This window comes from Neomonachus schauinslandi, chromosome 7 (assembly GCF_002201575.2).
Source record: "Neomonachus schauinslandi chromosome 7, ASM220157v2, whole genome shotgun sequence".
NCBI classification, from domain to species: domain Eukaryota; kingdom Metazoa; phylum Chordata; class Mammalia; order Carnivora; family Phocidae; genus Neomonachus; species Neomonachus schauinslandi.
The window spans coordinates 43,251,384-43,270,241 of record NC_058409.1 but is presented as its reverse complement, the minus strand read 5'-3'; the positions used below and the strand labels follow the sequence as shown (position 1 = coordinate 43,270,241).

At 35.8% G+C, this 18,858-nt stretch overlaps 1 protein-coding gene across 1 annotated transcript in view; it reads right to left on the bottom strand.

Annotated features, from left to right (window-relative positions):
* The window catches only part of NDUFAF2 (NADH:ubiquinone oxidoreductase complex assembly factor 2), a 145,628-nt gene that overhangs the window by 49,824 nt on the left and 76,946 nt on the right, over positions 1–18,858 (bottom strand). The window contains exon 2 of the mRNA XM_021701969.1: positions 7,461–7,550. Within this exon, the coding sequence (XP_021557644.1) occupies positions 7,461–7,550 (90 nt within the window). The remainder of the gene's footprint in view (positions 1–7,460; positions 7,551–18,858) is intronic.

Genomic DNA, 18,858 nt, shown 5'->3' with positions numbered 1-18,858 from the left:
TTTTTTATTGCTACATAGTATCCCACTGTATAGAAAAATAACAGTGCTATTATCCACTCACTTTTTGTTGGGTGTTTGCGCAGCTTTCAATTTTGGGCTTTTATGAATAAAGCTGCTATGAAAACTTTGGGTACAAGTGTTTGGGTAGACCTATGTTTTTATATCTCTGGGTTAATATCCAACAGAACTTCTAGATTATAGGGTATGTGCATTTTAAAAATTTATAAAGAATTAATAAACTGTTTTTCAAAGTAGTTGTACCATTTACACTTCAGCCAAACTATTTATGAAAGTTTCAGGTACTTTACATCCTCATTAACACTTTGTATCATCATTCTTTTAAATTCTAACTAGTCAGTGTTATGTGTTGGTGGGAATGTAAACTGATACAGCCAGTATGGAAAACAGTAGGGAGGTACCTCAAAAAATAACAAAAAAAAACTACCATATGATCCAGCAATCCCTCTTCTGGGTATATATCCAAAGGACATGAAATCACTATCTTTTTTTTTTATTTTTTGAAAGATTTTATTTATTTGAGAGAGAGAGAATGAGAGAGAGAGCACATGAGAAGGGGGAGGGTCAGAGGGAGAAGCAGACGCCCTGCCAAGCAGGGAGCCCGATGCGGGACTCGATCCAGGGACTCCAGGATCATGACCTGAGCTGAAGGCAGTCGCTTAACCAACTGAGCCACCCAGGCGCCCCATGAAATCACTATCTTGAAGCAATATCTATGCTCCCATTTTCTCTGCAGCCAAGGTATAGAAACAACATAAGTGTTCATTCACAGATGAATGAATAATGAAATTGTGGTGTGTGTGCATACACACACACACACACACATATTTACAATGGAATATTATTCAACCTTAAAAAGAAGAAAATCCTGTTATTTGTGACACTATCAGATGAACCTAGAAGATATGGTAAGTGAAATACACTAGACACAGAAAGAAAAATACTACATGATCTCATTTTTATGTGGAATGTAAAAAAGTTGAATTCATAGAAGCACAGAGTAGAATGGTGGTAACCACGGGTTGGTGAGCGAGGAGCCCCATGCCATCCCACAACCCTGAGATCATGACCTGAGCTGGAATCAAGAGCTGGATGCTTAATGGACTGAGCCACCTGGGTGACCCAACACTTAGGTTTTAATTTAATAAAATATGTGCCAGATCTGTAAGCTAAAAATTATAGATGAAAAAATGAAGGACAGACCTAAGGAAATGGAGAGAATATGCTGTGTTCATAGAAAACTCAATACATTTCCAATGAAAACTGATCTATAAATTCAATACATTCCCAATGAAAATCTAAGAAGGATTTTTTGGTAGTAATTGATAAGCTGATACTAAAAGTCATATATAATGACAAAGGGCCCAAACTAATTAAAACAGTTTTGAAAAAGAGATTGGAGGATTCAAATTACCTATTTCAAGACTTATTACAAAGTCTCAGTAATCAAGACAGTGTGGCATTGGGAAAAGGACAGACAGATCCACGGACAGAATAGAGAATACATAGGCCACATCTATATAGCCAAATGATGTTTAAAAAAGGTGCAAAAACTGTGAGAAAAGGATGGTCATTTCAGAAATAGTGCTGGGAGAGTAGTTAAAACCATAAAGACAAAGTATAATGATGGTTGCCAGGGAAGAGTAAGGAGGAACAGAGAATTATTGTCTAATGGTACAGAGTTTGTTTTACAAGATGAAAAGAGTTAAGGGGATAGATGGTAGTGATGGCTACACAATAAAGTCAATGTATTTAATACCACTAAACTGTACACCTAAAAATGGTTAAGATTGTAAATTTTACGCTATGTGTATTTTAACACAATAAAAAAATAGTACTGGAAAAAACCGGGTATCCATATAAATGAAATTGATACCTATACCATACAAAAAATAGAATAAAATGGATCACAGATATAAGTCTAAAACCCCAAACTATAAAATTTCTAGAAGAAATCACAGGAGAAAATATTCATGACCTTGGGTTAAGCAAAAATTTCTTACAACACCAAGATCATGATATATCAAAGAAAAAAATGATAAATTGGACTTCATTAAAATTATAAATGTGTGCTCTCCAAGAAGCACTGTCCAAAGAATGGAAAAACAAGCTACAGACTGGGACAAAAATATTTGCAAATCACATACATGGTAAGGGAATTGTATTGAACATAAATAAGGAACCCTCAAAAATAAACAAGTTGGAAAAAAAACCCAACCAAATGAAAAATTTCTGGGCAAAAAGATAATAGACACTAGAGTAAAGAAGATATACAAATGGCAAACAAGGTCATGCAAAGATGATCAGCATCACTAGGCACTAGAGAAATAAAAATTAAAACCACAACGAGACACTACAACACACCTATTACAATGGATCAGATCTAGTGACACTGACAATACCAAAGGCTAGTGAAGATGAGGAGCAACTATAACTTTCCATACACTGCTAATGGGAAAGCTAAACGGTATAGCCATGTTAAAAAACAGTTTAGCAGTTTAAGTTGAATCTATTCTTGCCACCTGACCTAGAAATGCCAATTCAAGGTAGTTACCTGAAAGAAGTGAAAATTTATGTTCATATATTTATACCTGAATAGAAATATGAACTTATATAGCGGCTCCAGTTATAAATGTTATAAAGTGTAAACAACCTAAATGTCCTGCAGCTGGTGAATGGACCAATTGGTATACCAATATGAAAAAATTCTACTCAGCAATAAAAAAGGTATAAACTGCTGATTCATGCAAAACACATAAATGAATTTCAAATGCATTAAATGAATTGAAAGAAAGCTGTTTTCTGCTTCTAGGCAACATGGAGCAACAGGGACAAATTACATGAAACAATAATTTTCAAGACAGTGGACATCAAGTAATGAAATAGAGTGATTCCTTCAGAATGTTAAAAGAAACAATGCCTCACTTACTGCTCTGTGAGTTTCCATGCTGTGGCATCGGGAGGGGATCCTGCTAAAATTCACCATACTACCTATGTTATAGAGATGAAGCTGGGAGTCTAGGGAGACCAAGGTGACTAAAATTCACAGGACAGACTATCAGACATGACACAGCTACACAGAGAGAAAACTGTGGAGATTGGCAGGAGGCTGCTATCAAGTATTCAGCAGAGCACTGAGTTCATGTGAGTAAGGAACTCTTAAGACCAGGAAAAGAACCACCTGAAAGGATCAGAAGGAACAGTTCTCACGTTTTACACAGGGTCAAGAGTAATGTTAATTTCCACCACCCAGAGTGGAAAACCTCATGATTGATGGGGCAGAGGAGAGTGCTCAGCAATGACTTGCATCAGCAGTGCAGTTAGTTCTAGATTAAACTCTGTTCCAGTCCCAACTAACGAATCTTAAAAGCAATCCCTGAAAGGATCAAACTGTTTCCAAGTAACTTATCTGTGCCTCAGAACAAAGCTCAACAATATAGATAGGAATATAAAAATATCCAGTATCCAACGAGGCAAAAATTTTAAATGTCTGACATCCAATCAGAAATTGCAGAGCCAACAAAGAAGTAGGAAAATACTTCCCATATTGAGGAGAAAAAAAATCAACTAACCAAAACCAACTAAAAACAGACACAGATGGTAGAATTAGCAGATAAGAACATTAAAACAGTTATAACTGTACTCCATATGTTCAAAAAGCTAGTGGACAGATTGAACAGGTTAGGTAGAGACATGGAAGATATAAAACAGACCCATATCAAACTTATTCAGATGAAAGCTATAATGTCTGAAATGAGGTATACCCTGGATGGACTGGTAGGAATTTGACACTGTAAAAGAAAACATTAGTGAACTTGAAGATACAGCAAGAGAAACCATACAGAATGAAACTCAAAGAAAATAAACCTCCACAAATGATCAGAGTGTGTTTTTGAACTATGAGACAACTTCAAATAGCCTAAGATTGTAAATGGAGTCCCCAAAAGGAAGGACAGAAGGGACTCAGAGAAAAGTATTTGAAGAAATAATGGGCAAAATATTTCTAAAATTGACTGAAACAACAAATCCATAGGTTGAAGAATCTCATGAAACTTCAAGCACAAGAGACTATATGATGGTACATCATGATCAAATTTCTGAAAACCAGTTAAAAAAAGAATAACTTGGGGCACCTAGGTGGCTCAGTTGGTTAAGCGACTGCCTTCGGCTCAGGTCATGATCCTGGAGTCCCAGTATCAAGTCCCGCATCGGGCTCCCTGCTCAGTGGGGAGTCTGCTTCTTCCTCTGATGCTCCCCCCTCTTGTACACTGTCTCTCTCACTCTCTCTCTCTCAAATAAATAAAATCTTAAAAAAAAAAAAAAAAAGAATAACTTTAAAACAGCTACAAGAAAAGTATACACATTACACACAAAGGGACAAAGAAAAGCATGACAACAGATTTCTCGACAGAAACAATGTAAAGTTATCTTTAAACTACTAAAAGGAAAAAAAAACACTATCAATCTAGACTATTATAGCCAGAGGAATATCTTTATATTTCATACAGGGGTGCCTGGGTGGCTCAGTCAGTTAAGCATCTGACTCTTGATTTCAGCTCAGGTCAGGATCTCAGGATTGTGAGATTGAGGCCTGTTTGGGCTCTACACTGGGCATGGAGCCTGCTTAAGATTCTCTCTCTCCCTCTCCTTCTGCCCCCCCAAATATATATATATATATATGTTTCAGACATATATAGCTGAAAGAGTTCAATGCTAGCAGACTCACATTTAAAGAAATGTTAAAGGAAGCCTTAGACACTAAAGGAAAATGATCACAGATGGAAATGTGGATCTACAAAAAGGAATGAAGAGCTTTAGAAATTGTAACAATATGAATAAATATGTCTTATTTTTCTTATTGATTAAATCTTTCTAAATCCTAGTTCACTATTTAAATAAAAATAACAATGCAGTGTGTAGTTTGTAACAAGTAGAACTAAAATATATTACAATAACAGAAATGTTAGAAGGAAGAAATGGCAGTACACCTTTGTAAGGTTCTTGTATCTATATGAAGTGGAAACATCACATAAATAAAGACTTTGATATGTTGAAGATATAGTCTATAAAACCCAAAACAGCCACTCAGTGGAGATACAGCTGAAAACCAACAATAGGAAATAAAATAGAATCATAAATAATCCTTAATACTAATTATTAGTTTGCTAGGGCTGCCATAACAAAGTAAAGTGCCAAACATTCAGTGGCTTAAATAATAGAAAATTTATTTTTTCACAATTCTGGAAGGTAGAAGACTAAGATCAAGGTGTTGGCAAGGTCCGTTTCTTCTAAGGTTTCTCACCTCAGGTTGTAGATGGCTGTCTTCTGCCTGTGTTTTCACAAGGTCTTCCCTCTGTATATGTCTGTGTCCTACCCTCCTCTTCTTAACCAACTGAGCCACCCAGGCGCCCCTACCCTCCTCTTCTTATAAGGACACCAGTCATATTGGATTAAGACCCATCCTAATAACCTTATTTTACCTGATTACCTCTTTAAAGACTCTATTTTCAAATATAGTCTACAAATATAGTCTGAGGTGCTGGGGTTAAGACCTCAACGTAGATTTTGGGGGAACACAATTCAGCCATAAAAACCAAGAATGAGAGAGGAGACATCACTACAGATTCTAAAGATATTAAAAGAATAATAAGGAAATATTATGGTCAGTGTTATGCAAAAAAATTTGGAAATCTAGATGAAATAAACAGACTCTTTGAAAGAAACATGCTACCAAATGTCACTCAAGAAGATATAGATAACCTGAGTATCTTAAATCTAATAAAGAAATTTAATTTGTAGTTGAAAACTCCAGGCCCAGATGGCTTCAGTAGTAAAGTCTATCAAATATTTTTTTTAAATAATTTTAACTCTACATAAAGTTTTGCAAGATATTGAAGAAGGAATATATCCAAACTCATTTCATGAGATCAGCCTTCACTGACACAAAACCCAAGCAAAGACATTACAAGAAAAAGAAGTTACTAACCAATATACCTCAAGATAAAGTATTAAACAAAATTTTAAATAAACCAATCAACAATGTATAAGAAGAGTAATACATCAGGAACAAGGCAAGAATGTCCATTCTCATATCTTCTAATCAACAGTATACTGGAAGTTCTAGTCAGTGCAAACAGGTAAGATTGAAAAAATTAGAGGCATCCAGGCTGGAACGAAGAAAATGCCTTTATTCACAGACTGCATGATCTTCTAAGTAAAAAAAGATCTGATGAAGTTGATAAAAAAAAGCTACTATAATTAACAACTGAGCTTAGCAAAGTCATAGCATACAAGATCAATATACAAATACCTATTGCATATTTATATGATAGTAATGAACAATCAAAAATTAACACTGAAAAAAATTATCAGAGACAATAGCATCAAAAATATGAAATACTTATGAATAATTCTGACAAAAGATGTGCAAAAAAAAAAAAAGGTCTAAATTAAATTAAGAGAAATATAATGTCCAGGGGTCAGAAGATACTTATATTAAGATGTTCGTTCTTGCAAAGTGATATATATGTTCAACACAATCCCACCAAAAATCCCAGGAGGCATTTTTGTAAAAATTAACAGGATCATTCTAAAATGATCTAAAATGTGACAGGTGCTAGGCAAAGAACTGGTAAGGAAAAGGGAATTTATTACAAGGATATGGGGTGGCACTAGCACTCAAAGACAGATATGCATCCGAACTTCATTTAGAAAGAAATGGAACAGAGAACTGGAAACTTCCCGGAAACCTAGGAAATATTCTGTCTCACTATATTCTTCTTTCTGCAGACTGGTTTCTATTTTCTTCTTAGTAGATCAGTTTTTTCTGCAAAAAAGCTTAGACAGTTGATTGAAGATAATACCCACAATTGTATGTTATGGTTCCAGTCGTATTGAAAGACTGACTGCACCTGTTTTATCTCACTTTGAACTCTTACCTTAATTCCAAAGTCCTGATAGGGATCAAGTGTCCATCCTTGTCTTAACAGGGGGTCAGTTACCAGGGTCATTTTAAGTTGAGCAAATATTCCAGATGGTGACAGCAAGTATTATCCACAATTTGTACAAGAGTAAACTAAGACTGAGAAGTATGAAATTACTTTTCCAAGTTCATGTGGGTAGTGAGTGCCAGAAATGATACTTAAACTCTGGAGGAGTGCAAGTGCACAGTCAGCACATGACAGTGAGTGCCTCCTTCAATCCTGTATTGTAGAAGCTTCGCTCTGCTCACCCTAGTACCAGCTCTGCTAATGTTTACAAGTTCCTTTCACTGGACATGTGTTCCTGTACTAGAGTGTGACACCTTCACAACTTTCAAAGAAAGGCAATATTAAAAAAATTTCATAGATTCAGATTACCAAAGTTTTTGTAAGAAGAATAAACATCTAATTTTGTATGAACAATTTGCCTTCCAGAAGATACTACTAAAAACACAAACTTACCCTCCCATTCTGTTGGAATATCTCCAACTTCATAGTCCACTTCTCTTTTATTTGCTGCTTCTACAATTCTTTTCTCTCGAATAGTTTGTCCTATAAGACAAGAGCCATTATTTTATTTTTAAAGAAAACTCATGACATAGCAGTTACTACAAGTAATATTTTCTCTTTGGATATTGCACATCTCATATGGTCAAAGAATTATCAGGAAAAAGAATAGATTCCATTAGAATTAGGTACCTTAGAAAAAGCAAATTCTAAACTTACTACAAAAATTTTTAATTTCCTACATAGTATGCAAAATCAATTTTGGTAGAAAGAAATCTAGATGCTGTGTTAAAAAAAAAGGAGCAACCAATTAATCTTCGGGCACTAATGGCCAAAAAAATTAAACAAAATAACCAAAAAAACCCCCATTTTAATAATCAACAGTGTTTGAGTCCTTCAAATTCTGCAAGTATGTGTATTAGAGGTTCCAGCGGCTGCTGGAATCGCTATTCATGGCACCAAGTATGCCGTGAATCACAAGATCCTGCTGCCACTCTGTCTCCACATTACACTGGCAAACCCAAGGGAACCAAATCACGGGTTGGATTCTATGACCCATCTGAGTGACTACCTCTCACTGGATCTAAAGGAAGAGGGCAAAAGCTGATGAGTTATAGGTACCGTGCTTCAGGTGTGAGATTAACACTGGTACAGGATGGTAGCAATGTAGAAACATGACAGCAGAGGGAGCAGTAAAGAAAAAAGGTGTAGACGGGTCGGGGATGCGATGAGAATACAATAGGCTTACTTTTCTCAATAATAAAAATTTGATTAGCATGTATTTTAAGTTCATATAAAAGACATAAAACTATTTTGTATTTTCCTCTGTTTCTACAAAATCTCAATTATATCCTTCAAAGCAGCTTTGTCAAAATGATGGTTTCAAAACATGTTCCTTTGTCATTGAGCCTGTGAGCCTGGGGAAACCAGATACGCTTGCTACTTCCCAAAAGTTAGCAAGTGTGCCTGCATGGTCAGGGAATGCAAGCTGAAACAAGGAGACAGGGGTGAGTAACAGAGGAGGAGCATGGTTTAACAATGATCACACCAGTCAGGGAGAGAAATTTGGGCTACTACTCCATTCTTTGTAATAAGTCCTACTTGTATAACTTTTTTTTTAAAGATTTTATTTATTTATTTGAGAGAATGAGATAGAGAGAGCATGAGAGGGGGGAGGGTCAGAGGGAGAAGCAGACTCCCTGCCGAGCAGGGAGCCCGATGCGGGGCTCGATCCCGGGACTCCAGGATCATGACCTGAGCCGAAGGCAGTCGCTTAACCGACTGAGCCACCCAGGTGCCTCTACTTGTATAATTTTTAAGAACTGGGAATGAAGTCCATTCCTCCCACTGAGTAAGAAATTATGCACAAACTGTACACTTAATCATACTAATATGCTTTCACACAATAGTTGTAAAGACAATCCTACTTATCACAACAAAAAATTTCCATCCCTGCAAATAGAGCAATTTTAACTACCTGATCAGTTGTCAAAAATTTAGGGTCTAATTTACATTTAAAAATTATTTTGATAACAAAAACATTAATCTAATGTATGTATAGGCTTAATAAGTCCTAATACAACAATAAGTAATTGACATTGGTGTACCCAATGAGTTTTATTATATAAAACAATGCATAGTTTCTTCACTTAATAATAAAACAACATTAGATTTATTAATTAAAACAGTCAAAACAAAAAGTCATGTAGATAATGGTCAATGGCACAGGGATTTAAAGACTGCAGAAGTAACAACATTATTTTACAAACTTAAAAAATTTTAAAGCTACTGCCATGGATTTAAAGCTAATTGCCCTAGGATAACAGATTTCCTATTCCTCTGTTTAGAAAAATATAAAACCTATTTAGTTAAAACAAAAGAAAAAAAAAAGGGAGATCTCCAGGTATTAGGTAGATGACAGGCTTAGTTAGGTAAAAGACAGATTTCATCTGTTGCACTTCTGGAATAGGGTATGGGAACCCTGGACACAGGGCAAGAAGGATCTAGAGCTGAGAGCCGTAAATGTCAGACAATTTTCATTCAATCCAGCTTTGTGTTTTTTGTCATACTTCACAGTATTATATTCTTAATATTTTTCTTTAATTTGGCTTGTTTTTCTTTCAATATTCACTTCTCCTTTACCCTAAAAAATACCATGAAATGCTTGACTTATACTACAGTTGACCCCTGAACAATGTAGGGGGGTAGAGTCACCAACCTCTCTATGTAGTGGAAAACCAACCTAATGTTAACTCTACTGGAGTTAAAATAAAATAAAAAATAATTTAAAAAAAAGAAAATCCACCTAATGCTTTTGGCTAACTACTAATAGCTTACTGTAAAAACTACTAATAGTCTACTCTTGACCAGAAGGCTTACTGATAACATAAATAGTCGATTAACATACATTTTATATGCTATATGTATTCTATATTGTATTCTTACAATAAAGTGAGCCAAAAAGAGAAAATGTTATTAAGAAAATCATAAAGAAAAAAGACACCTATAGTATTGTATTTATTTATTGAAAAAAATCCATATATGAGTGGACCTGCAAATTTCAAACCCATGCTGTTCAAGTGTCAACAGTAGTTGTATTTTTTGTTTAAACACATATAAAATAGATATTTACAATTTCAATGGGTATCTTTGTATCACCTAAAGTCATCTTGCAGATCACACTTGGGACACCACACTATTCTACAGAGACAGGCGCAGCAACATACATGGTGATACAGGACACAGGAGCCAACATAACCAATAAGAAATTCCTGTGGATGGGAAATGGCTGATAAATACCAAGTCTTTCCTGGAGAAACTTCATGTCTTTTCCTAGTCCTACTTGCAGCCAGACAAATGGCTAACTCTAGCCCTTGAGCAGAGTGGGTTTAAGATGAGTCTGGAACATCTTGCTACGCCAGGAAGTAAGAGAATTCTCAAAAAATAAATAAATAAATAAAAGAGGGGCCTGTCACAAGAACTTGAGCCAGCTTACAGGGGTTGATATTTGCTAAATCTAGGATAAATCTGAGCACCAAAATAATTAAGGAATTACAGACCAGCTATTCTCAAATTGTTGTGGGGAACTCTGTGGGGTGCCAATGACCCTTTTAAGGGGATTGTGAGGGCAACACTACTTTAATAATAATACTAAGAATGTTATCTGCCTTTTTCACTTCCATTCTTTCATGAATGTACAGTGGAGTTTTCCAGAGGCTACATGTGATATAGCAACAGACTGAATAGGAAGCAGATATGAAAAACTCCAGCTGTCTTTTATTAAGCTAGACATCAGGAAGACTTATAAAACGTAAAGCAATGCTACCCTTTTCTCTACATGTTTCTGTTTGGGAAAGTATAGTTATTTCTGATAAAAAATGCATTCTTTATGTAAACAACAAAAAAATTTTTCTTATATTAATAGATTACTAGTTTCATTTTTATTTTTATTTTTTTATTTTATTTTATTTTTTTTAAGATTTTATTTATTTATTTGAGACAGAGAGAATGAGAGACAGAGAGCATGAGAGGGAGGAGGGTCAGAGGGAGAAGCAGACTCCCTGCCGAGCAGGGAGCCTGATGCGGGACTCGATCCCGGGACTCCAGGATCATGACCTGAGCCGAAGGCAGTCGCTTAACCAACTGAGCCACCCAGGCGCCCCTCATTTTTATTTTTTTAATGATTTATTTTTTAGAGAGAGAGAGAGAACGAGTGGGAGGAGGGGCAGAGGGAGAGAATCTTCAAGCAGATTCCCCACTGTGCATGGAGCCCAACAAGGGACTCAATCTCATGACCCATGACAGCACGACCTGAGCTGAAAGCAAGAGTCAGGCGCTCAACCGACTGAGCCACCCAGGCACCCTGTACTAGTTTTATTTTTAAAGAATTAATAAACACTTAAAATTTGGGTTTAGTTTCAATATAAATATAAATACATCTCATAAACAAAGCTCTTTCAATAATTGTGAAAAGTTTAAAGAGATCCTGAGACCAAAATGCTTGAGAAATAAATATGCTACTAGGAAAAAAAAAGGAATCCATAAGGCCAAACCACTAAAAGGTAGAGATAAATAGATGGATAAATAAACTGGGGAGGTAAAAGGGCTCTTGCTTACCACAGTACTGAATTGTAAATGTAGAAGAAGTGCCAGAACTGAAAAACCATCATTTTGTAACCATCACGATAAAAGACCAGTTCTGGTAAGAATCAGTAATGGAAAGGGATTTTTTGTTTTATTTGGAAGTAATTTCCCCTTCCTCTGTATATAGGGTGTTCTTACAATTTGAAAGGTGAGTAAGGCTTCCATCTTAAAAGACAGTTGGGTTAGAAATTATAAAATTTCTAATTTGATACCTATAAATACTGCCTTCCTATGGTCTTAGTGACCCTGTAGGTAAGACCCTTGACAGGTACCAGTCACAGGCAGGTAACACCAATAGTCCTAAAGAATGAGACAGCTGACTTAGGCATTTCTCCTTCTCTAGGCCACTGCACCTTCCCTAGTTCAGGGAAGATATTTGGGCAGCCACTGGAGGAGGGATTTTCTTCTACTACCAAATCAAAGGTGGAGGCCTACATTGGTTGTAACCCATAAGCACATAAATCCTTGGTGATGTTTCCAACAGCTGCCTACTTCCAGCCCAGTATTTCCCACTGGTGGGGCAGCAGGAGGGGAGAGGAATGCTTCTGGAGGTCACTCCAGGGTGGAAAAAGATGTTGGGTTGACTGAGGTGACACATCTCTGAGACAGCTATGCCCCTGTAAATAAGCAAGAGTGATCTTGACAGGAGCACCTGGCTTGGAGAACTAGGATGGCCAAGGTTAAGATCCTCTCTGTCTGACTAATGTCTGGCCCTTTACCTCACTGGCAGTGATCAGAGCAACCAGGTGATAATCCTAAATCAGTTTGTCTGGTGATACAGAAATGACTGAATTTTGCATATGAAAGGAGGCTTAGAAGTGTTGGTGCATAATACATGAAAGTGAGGGCTACTGAAAGCCAAGAACCACACACTCCACTGGTTAGATCTGGGGACTTTTAACCTTGTTATGATGAAGCATCAAAAATTAAAAAAAAAACATTAATTAAGAGTACTAAAATAAGAATTCTTATACTGAAAGCCATTTTCACATACGACTTAAAGGATAATCTGACTGAAGTTACTCAGATGTAACATCTATTTCTTAAGAGCCTGCTATGTACCAGGAAGTGTTTAGGTATCTTCCATATATTATCTCTTGTCTTTAAAACATCTTTTACAGATGAGGGGAAAAAAAAGCATAGGATGATTAGCTTATCCAAATGTACATAGCCAATTAAAGTAGTACAGCCAGCATTTGAACCTAAGGATTTTTATTGACTTCTACCCTTAAGCATTTCCCATTTAAGATTTTAAAATTAGCATTTACAAAGTTTGCATACAGTATCATTAGATACCCAATTAAAAACTAACATTTTATTCATAATCATAAGCTATTATTTTCCCATAGTGACAAATGAGGCATTTCTGCTTGAAAATGTGATGATTCTATAATTTGACATATTCTACATATATTTATATGAGCATGGATGACTATCTCAGCAGGTCTCAGCAGGTAATACTTTTTTTTTAAAGCAATTAAAGAGGCCTTCCAGATAAGCTTTCAGAATTTTTAAGACGGCCAACTAGTTCAATGGATTACCTAAAATCTTATTAGCTTCTTCATACTTACAGGTTTCCCAAAAGGAATCTCTGCTTCTATCTTAGAAAATCCAAAATTAACTCTTTAAATCTGACTTCATTAATTTTTTAAAAGCCATAAATACAATTTGCAAAACTGAAGTCTGAAAGTACATGTGAAGAACATAATTAAAAAAAAAAGAGATGAACGTATTGCAAATTTGTGCCTGTGGTTTTCACTTGGACAATAAACTCATTTATTGTTTATTTTTCAAATTCCCTAGTAATCTTATATGCAAACAAAAACTTAAAGTTCTAAAAATATGTTGTTATTTAGCCAACAAATGTATATTGAATTGTCAATTGTATTAATCCAAGAAGATTTATAGTAAAAAATGATGTAGATTTTCTGAACGCATTCCCAAATCAAGCATGAGGGTCCTAGAAATGTCTAGTATTTTACTCCATTTACTTCCTATCTATGAATACTACAGAAATCAAACATTTCTGTGTAAAAATCATTTATTTTCCAAATGGCAAGGAATTTTTGACCCTCAGAAAAAGGACAGCTGTAATTACACTTGCTCCCCTACCCCCAAAAGGAGGTAAACATTAAAAAGAATTTAAATGATAGATTCATGACTATTTAGTCCATGTAATAATGTGTTCACTCTGAAGAAAAAAAGAGAAACAGTCTTTTCAGGTTTTGATTGACATGCAAGTAATCAGTTTTTGAAAGTACATTATTCACCTAATACATTCTACAACTCTTTGTAAGGGTAAATTACCTCCAATGTATAAAGCATATTTATAATTAAGAATTTGAACATTTAACAAAATAACACAAGAAAACTAACATTCAGTGATCCTGTTATGATGTCTGAATTATGACTTAGGAGTTAAAATGTCTTAAATATGCATACAAAGGGAAGGAATAAAAGGGGGCGCTAAAATTTTTTTAGCTAAATTAAATAGGCTTTAAGATATATCATATGGCAATTCCAGGCTTTAAAAGGACTATTTTTTTAAAAGAGTTTATTTATTTATTTGAGACCAAGAGCACGGGCGAGTGGGGAGGAGGGGCAGAGGGAGAGGGAGAAGAAGACTCCCCACTGAGCAGACAGCCAGATGCAGGACTCAATCCCAGGACCTGGAGATCATGACCTGAGCCGAAGACAGAGGCTGAACTGACTAAGCCAAGCCATCCAGGAGCCCCTTAAAAAGGCTATTTTACAGTGAGGAAATTTATGACTGAAAAATCCTCATTTTATTTTTAGTGACAATCACTATCTAAAGCAAGTAAATTCTAATCTGGTACATCCTTAATATAAAAGGGAATAATATTTTCCCCTCTCAAAATTAGCACACACTCATAGTATAGTATAAACCAATATAATCAAGTATTTGATTTTCACTTTGAGAGTCTAACTTGAACAACTGGGGCTATCAATAGGTAAAGAGAGAAACGGAAGGAATAAACAAGCAGTGGCAGATATTACTAGAATTTAGAGAATTAGAAAATTATGCCACTTGTAAAACTTGGGCCTAGCCCAAACTTTATTTTCAGATTTGAAATGTAGAAGATATGGCTGGTTATTTGATTGATTTCTGGATCCAAAGAGTTTTATAGAAATCAGGTAGTACTTGGGTATTTTACCAAAGATCATAAAAGAGTCAAGGGGCGCCTGGGTGGCTCAGTCGTTGGGTGTCTGCCTTCGGTTCGGGTCATGATCCCAGGGTCCTGGGATCGGGCCCCGCGTCAGGCTCCTTGCTCCGCCAGGAGCCTGCTTCTCCCTCTCCCACTCCCCCTGCTTGTGTTCCCTCTCTTGCTGTGTTTCTCTCTCTGTCAAATAAATAAAATCTTAAAAAAAAATAAAAATAAAAAAGAGTCGAGGACTGCTCTATTAGCTACTCTTACTAATTCACAGAATATATGACAGTTTTAAATATGAATAATTTAGTGAAAATAAATAGAGTACATTTTGTGGTGCATTAGTCTTAATTTTAAAAAATATATATTTATTTATTAATCCATGAAATTACTAATACCCTTCATTAATCTATTTAATTTAGTTACCATCAGGCACTATTTAACATTAATGAATAGAAATCTATTTTGATATAGAAAGAAATCACATAATCATCTAATGAACTGTGATATTCATCAGCTTAAAAGGAACTATTCCAGTATTTGTGAACTAGATCCTGAGTATAATCCTGGGCTCAGCTGGTAAAAGGTTGAGGTGTCAATAATTTTCAAACTCTTCTTTAAAAATATTTTCAATAGAGGTTGAATTTATGAAACTGCTCAAAGCAGAGCTTCTATAGTTGAGGCAGGGGTCTACAACACTACTTCACCTTTTGTCCCCTCCCCTTCCCTGGAGGCAATCTCCTCACACTCTGGAGAGCCAACAAGCCCTATGAGTATCACGGATTCAGACCTAGTATCGCACTTTTGAGACTGTGAAATGCATTCAAGCACATGTATTGGTTCCCTAAACAAAATCAAGATCTTATGAATGGCAGAAAGAGCATCATGTATTTTGCTTCTCCTTACCTTTCACAGAGTTCATCAAGCCATCTGTCACAAACTCCTGAGTAATAAGGTGGAAGACAATGCACGATTTTTCTGGCAGTTCCACAGTCCGAGGAAATCAAAGGCCTACTTCAGATGTGGAGCTCTGATTTAAGGCTGGAGCATGACTTAAGGCCTGCTTCCAGTGTTTAGACAAGATGAGTTCAGTGAGAAATCATTCTCTCACTTGGAAGCAAGAAGTCTTAGGAACACATAAAAAAGTCTGTATAGCAAAGAGGGAGAAACAACTCTTGGATCCACAAGTCCTCAAGGAGGCAGGCCTTCACTGGAGAGGCACTGGCAACACTTTCTTTAGCCCCTCAAACCTAGAGGATCCAGTGAGGGGGAAGAATTTGGGGTAGTCTAAGGCCAACCCGAGCAATGAAAAGACAGGAAAGGAAAGAAATTCTAGTAAGAGCAATTTATTTATAGTATCCCATTATTTTAGTCATTAGTTTTAGCCTTCTCTACAATAAAACTTTACCTTGGCTAATAACTAATAAAACTGGATAACATAAATTTTACCTACGTTCTCTACTCCAGTTCACTGGCAGAAAGAAAGGCTAATACACTGTGACTTCACCAAAAGGAAGCCTGTAGAGTTATGAAAAGTAAAGGTTGGTCACATTTTGCTTGTGCAGGCTGCAATAAAGAGTGTTATCCTGCTATTTTTCCCTACTTATTTCTTACTTTTCATTGATGTTCAAAAAGATTAAGACTATAGTCACAAATAGTGAAGATCTGCAAAATGGCTAATATTACTTTAAGATAGGTGTGTCCAAATACATTGTGCAACAACGTAGACTACATCTACTCAAGGGTGTACTTGGTAATGCATATCAGGATACTTAACCTACAAAAGAATCAAATAATCAGTTTTAAGAATTTTTTATTCTTAGTAATAAATAAAGTTTAACATTTTTCCTACTTCTTTAAAAGATTCCAGGGTCCAGATATCATCAATTTTAGTCTAATTTTGCAAAATATCAATAACATTATGTTAATATAGTTTATTAATTTTATCTGACTTATTTAGGAGATGAACACAATATTTATTGAGCAACCATTATGTATATGGTACTTATTAGATACTTTTTATTTTCTTGTTTAATTCTCACAATAATCTTTATTTTTATAATTGAGTATACTAAAGCTCAAAGGAAATATTACGGATGAGAAAAGGTGTGTTTTCAATTTTATATCTAATTTTTACACAGAAATTTAAGAAAGTGTACTAATACAGTCACCTCTTCTGCTACAAAACCTGATGTATCAACATCATCCACATATAATCAAATTCATACTGTGTCCCTTATTTTTTTCCTACCTCCCTTTAACAATCCAGTTTAAAACCACTTTACATATACTTCCCAAATCTTCCTTTTGTTTTGAGAACTGAGAGCAACCTAACTATTGTATGACAACATCACCACCTATTGGCTGCAAAGGGATTGGGATAATCTGCTTCCTTACCCTTCAGAAAGACTAATGCATAATTTGAGTTCTCCTTATCTTCTGCCTTTTATTTACACTTATTTGAAAAAAATTTCAGCTGAGTTAAGTCCACTTAAAAACATCTTTTTCCTCATAAGTACATCTTTTGTCTCCATCTCTCCTTTTAAAAATCTGTAGAGTTATTGCATCTCTTGATTCCATTGCTAATGAGTCTGTGTTTTTGCTAATGTGCAGCAATTCAGATGAACTGTGGATTAAAAGCAATGTGAATTATTCTGGAAATTGAACTACCATTTATAACACAATTTCAATGGGAAAATGTGTTGAATTTAAGCAAGCTGCTTACATGGAACTTTTGGAATTCAAGTAATTTGTAGGTTGGAAACTTGTTATAATACTAAAACATGTAAAAGTATTAAGTCTTTCACTGTGGTTTCCAAGGCAAATAAAGGAATAGAATTGTAACACAAAGCAGTCCAGCATATATTCCAGCCCCCCTCAAAGTTGATAAACACCTTGTCCTGTGGAATTTGAATCTTGTACTACACAGAGTGAAACACTCAAATATTTGTTGATAATAATGATGAGGTCCATTGCTACTTTGCAGTGGCTCATTAAAGTTACACCAGTGATATAGGAAGGAACAGCTTCCATTACTTTTTTTTAAGATTTTATATATTTATTTGACAGAGAGAGGGCACAAGCAGGGGGAGTGGCAGGCAGAGGCAGAGGGAGAAACAGGCTCCCTGCTGAGCAAGGAGCCCGAGGTGGGACTCAATCCCAAGACCCCGGGTTCATGACCTGAGCCGAAGGCAGTCGCTTAACCAACTGAGCCACCCAGGCACCCCCAGCTTCCATTATTTTGTCTTTTATCTCTATGATGAAAACTACCAGGATAACATTTATAACTCTAATCACTTAATGAGCTCTAATCATGAACTTTTGTTTAAAGCAATGTTCTACTTGGATGTTCTTACACTTCTGTGGCAGAGAGTTCTATATCTTCCTGTAGTATGTCCTAAGTATCTAATCCTTGAAGTCCTATCTTTATGGTAAGCCCTGTGAATTCCCATCTGAGGAAATTTTGTGCTGAAACAGGAGAAACACGTAAGATTGCTCAAGCAAATTGGTCATTATGAAGTCACTTTTGTTGCTGGTACCAATCAAGCAGCAACGTGTTTTTGTCCCTTGGTCTGTGCCCTGCACCTCAGTTCTAGAAACTGCTCCTGAAATTCTATTTTGAGTCCATTTTTTTAGGCAGGAAAAAACCTTCACTGCCCATAAAATACTGTAACCAAAAGTGTTCTCACTGGCGTAGACAGAGCCTATTCTTGATTAGAAAGACAGACCCTATTCCCTTACACTGAGACCTTTCTGTGGCCTAATCCTGACATCCAATGCCCAGGTATATGACTTTCTCCTCACTGTTAACTATATTCCAGCCTTGCAAATCACCTGCCCAGCACTACTTTATTGGCTCCCCAAGATTTTGGAAACCTATGGTGTTGGCTGTTTCATCAGTAATTATGACATCCATCTCTCCCTATCCCCCACTGTTTTGCCTTTCAAATCTCTCAAATCCTTTGATAGTACTACATTTTACTCATTTCCAAATTCAAAAACTTCATTTGTTTTTATAATATGAATATATTTAACACTAC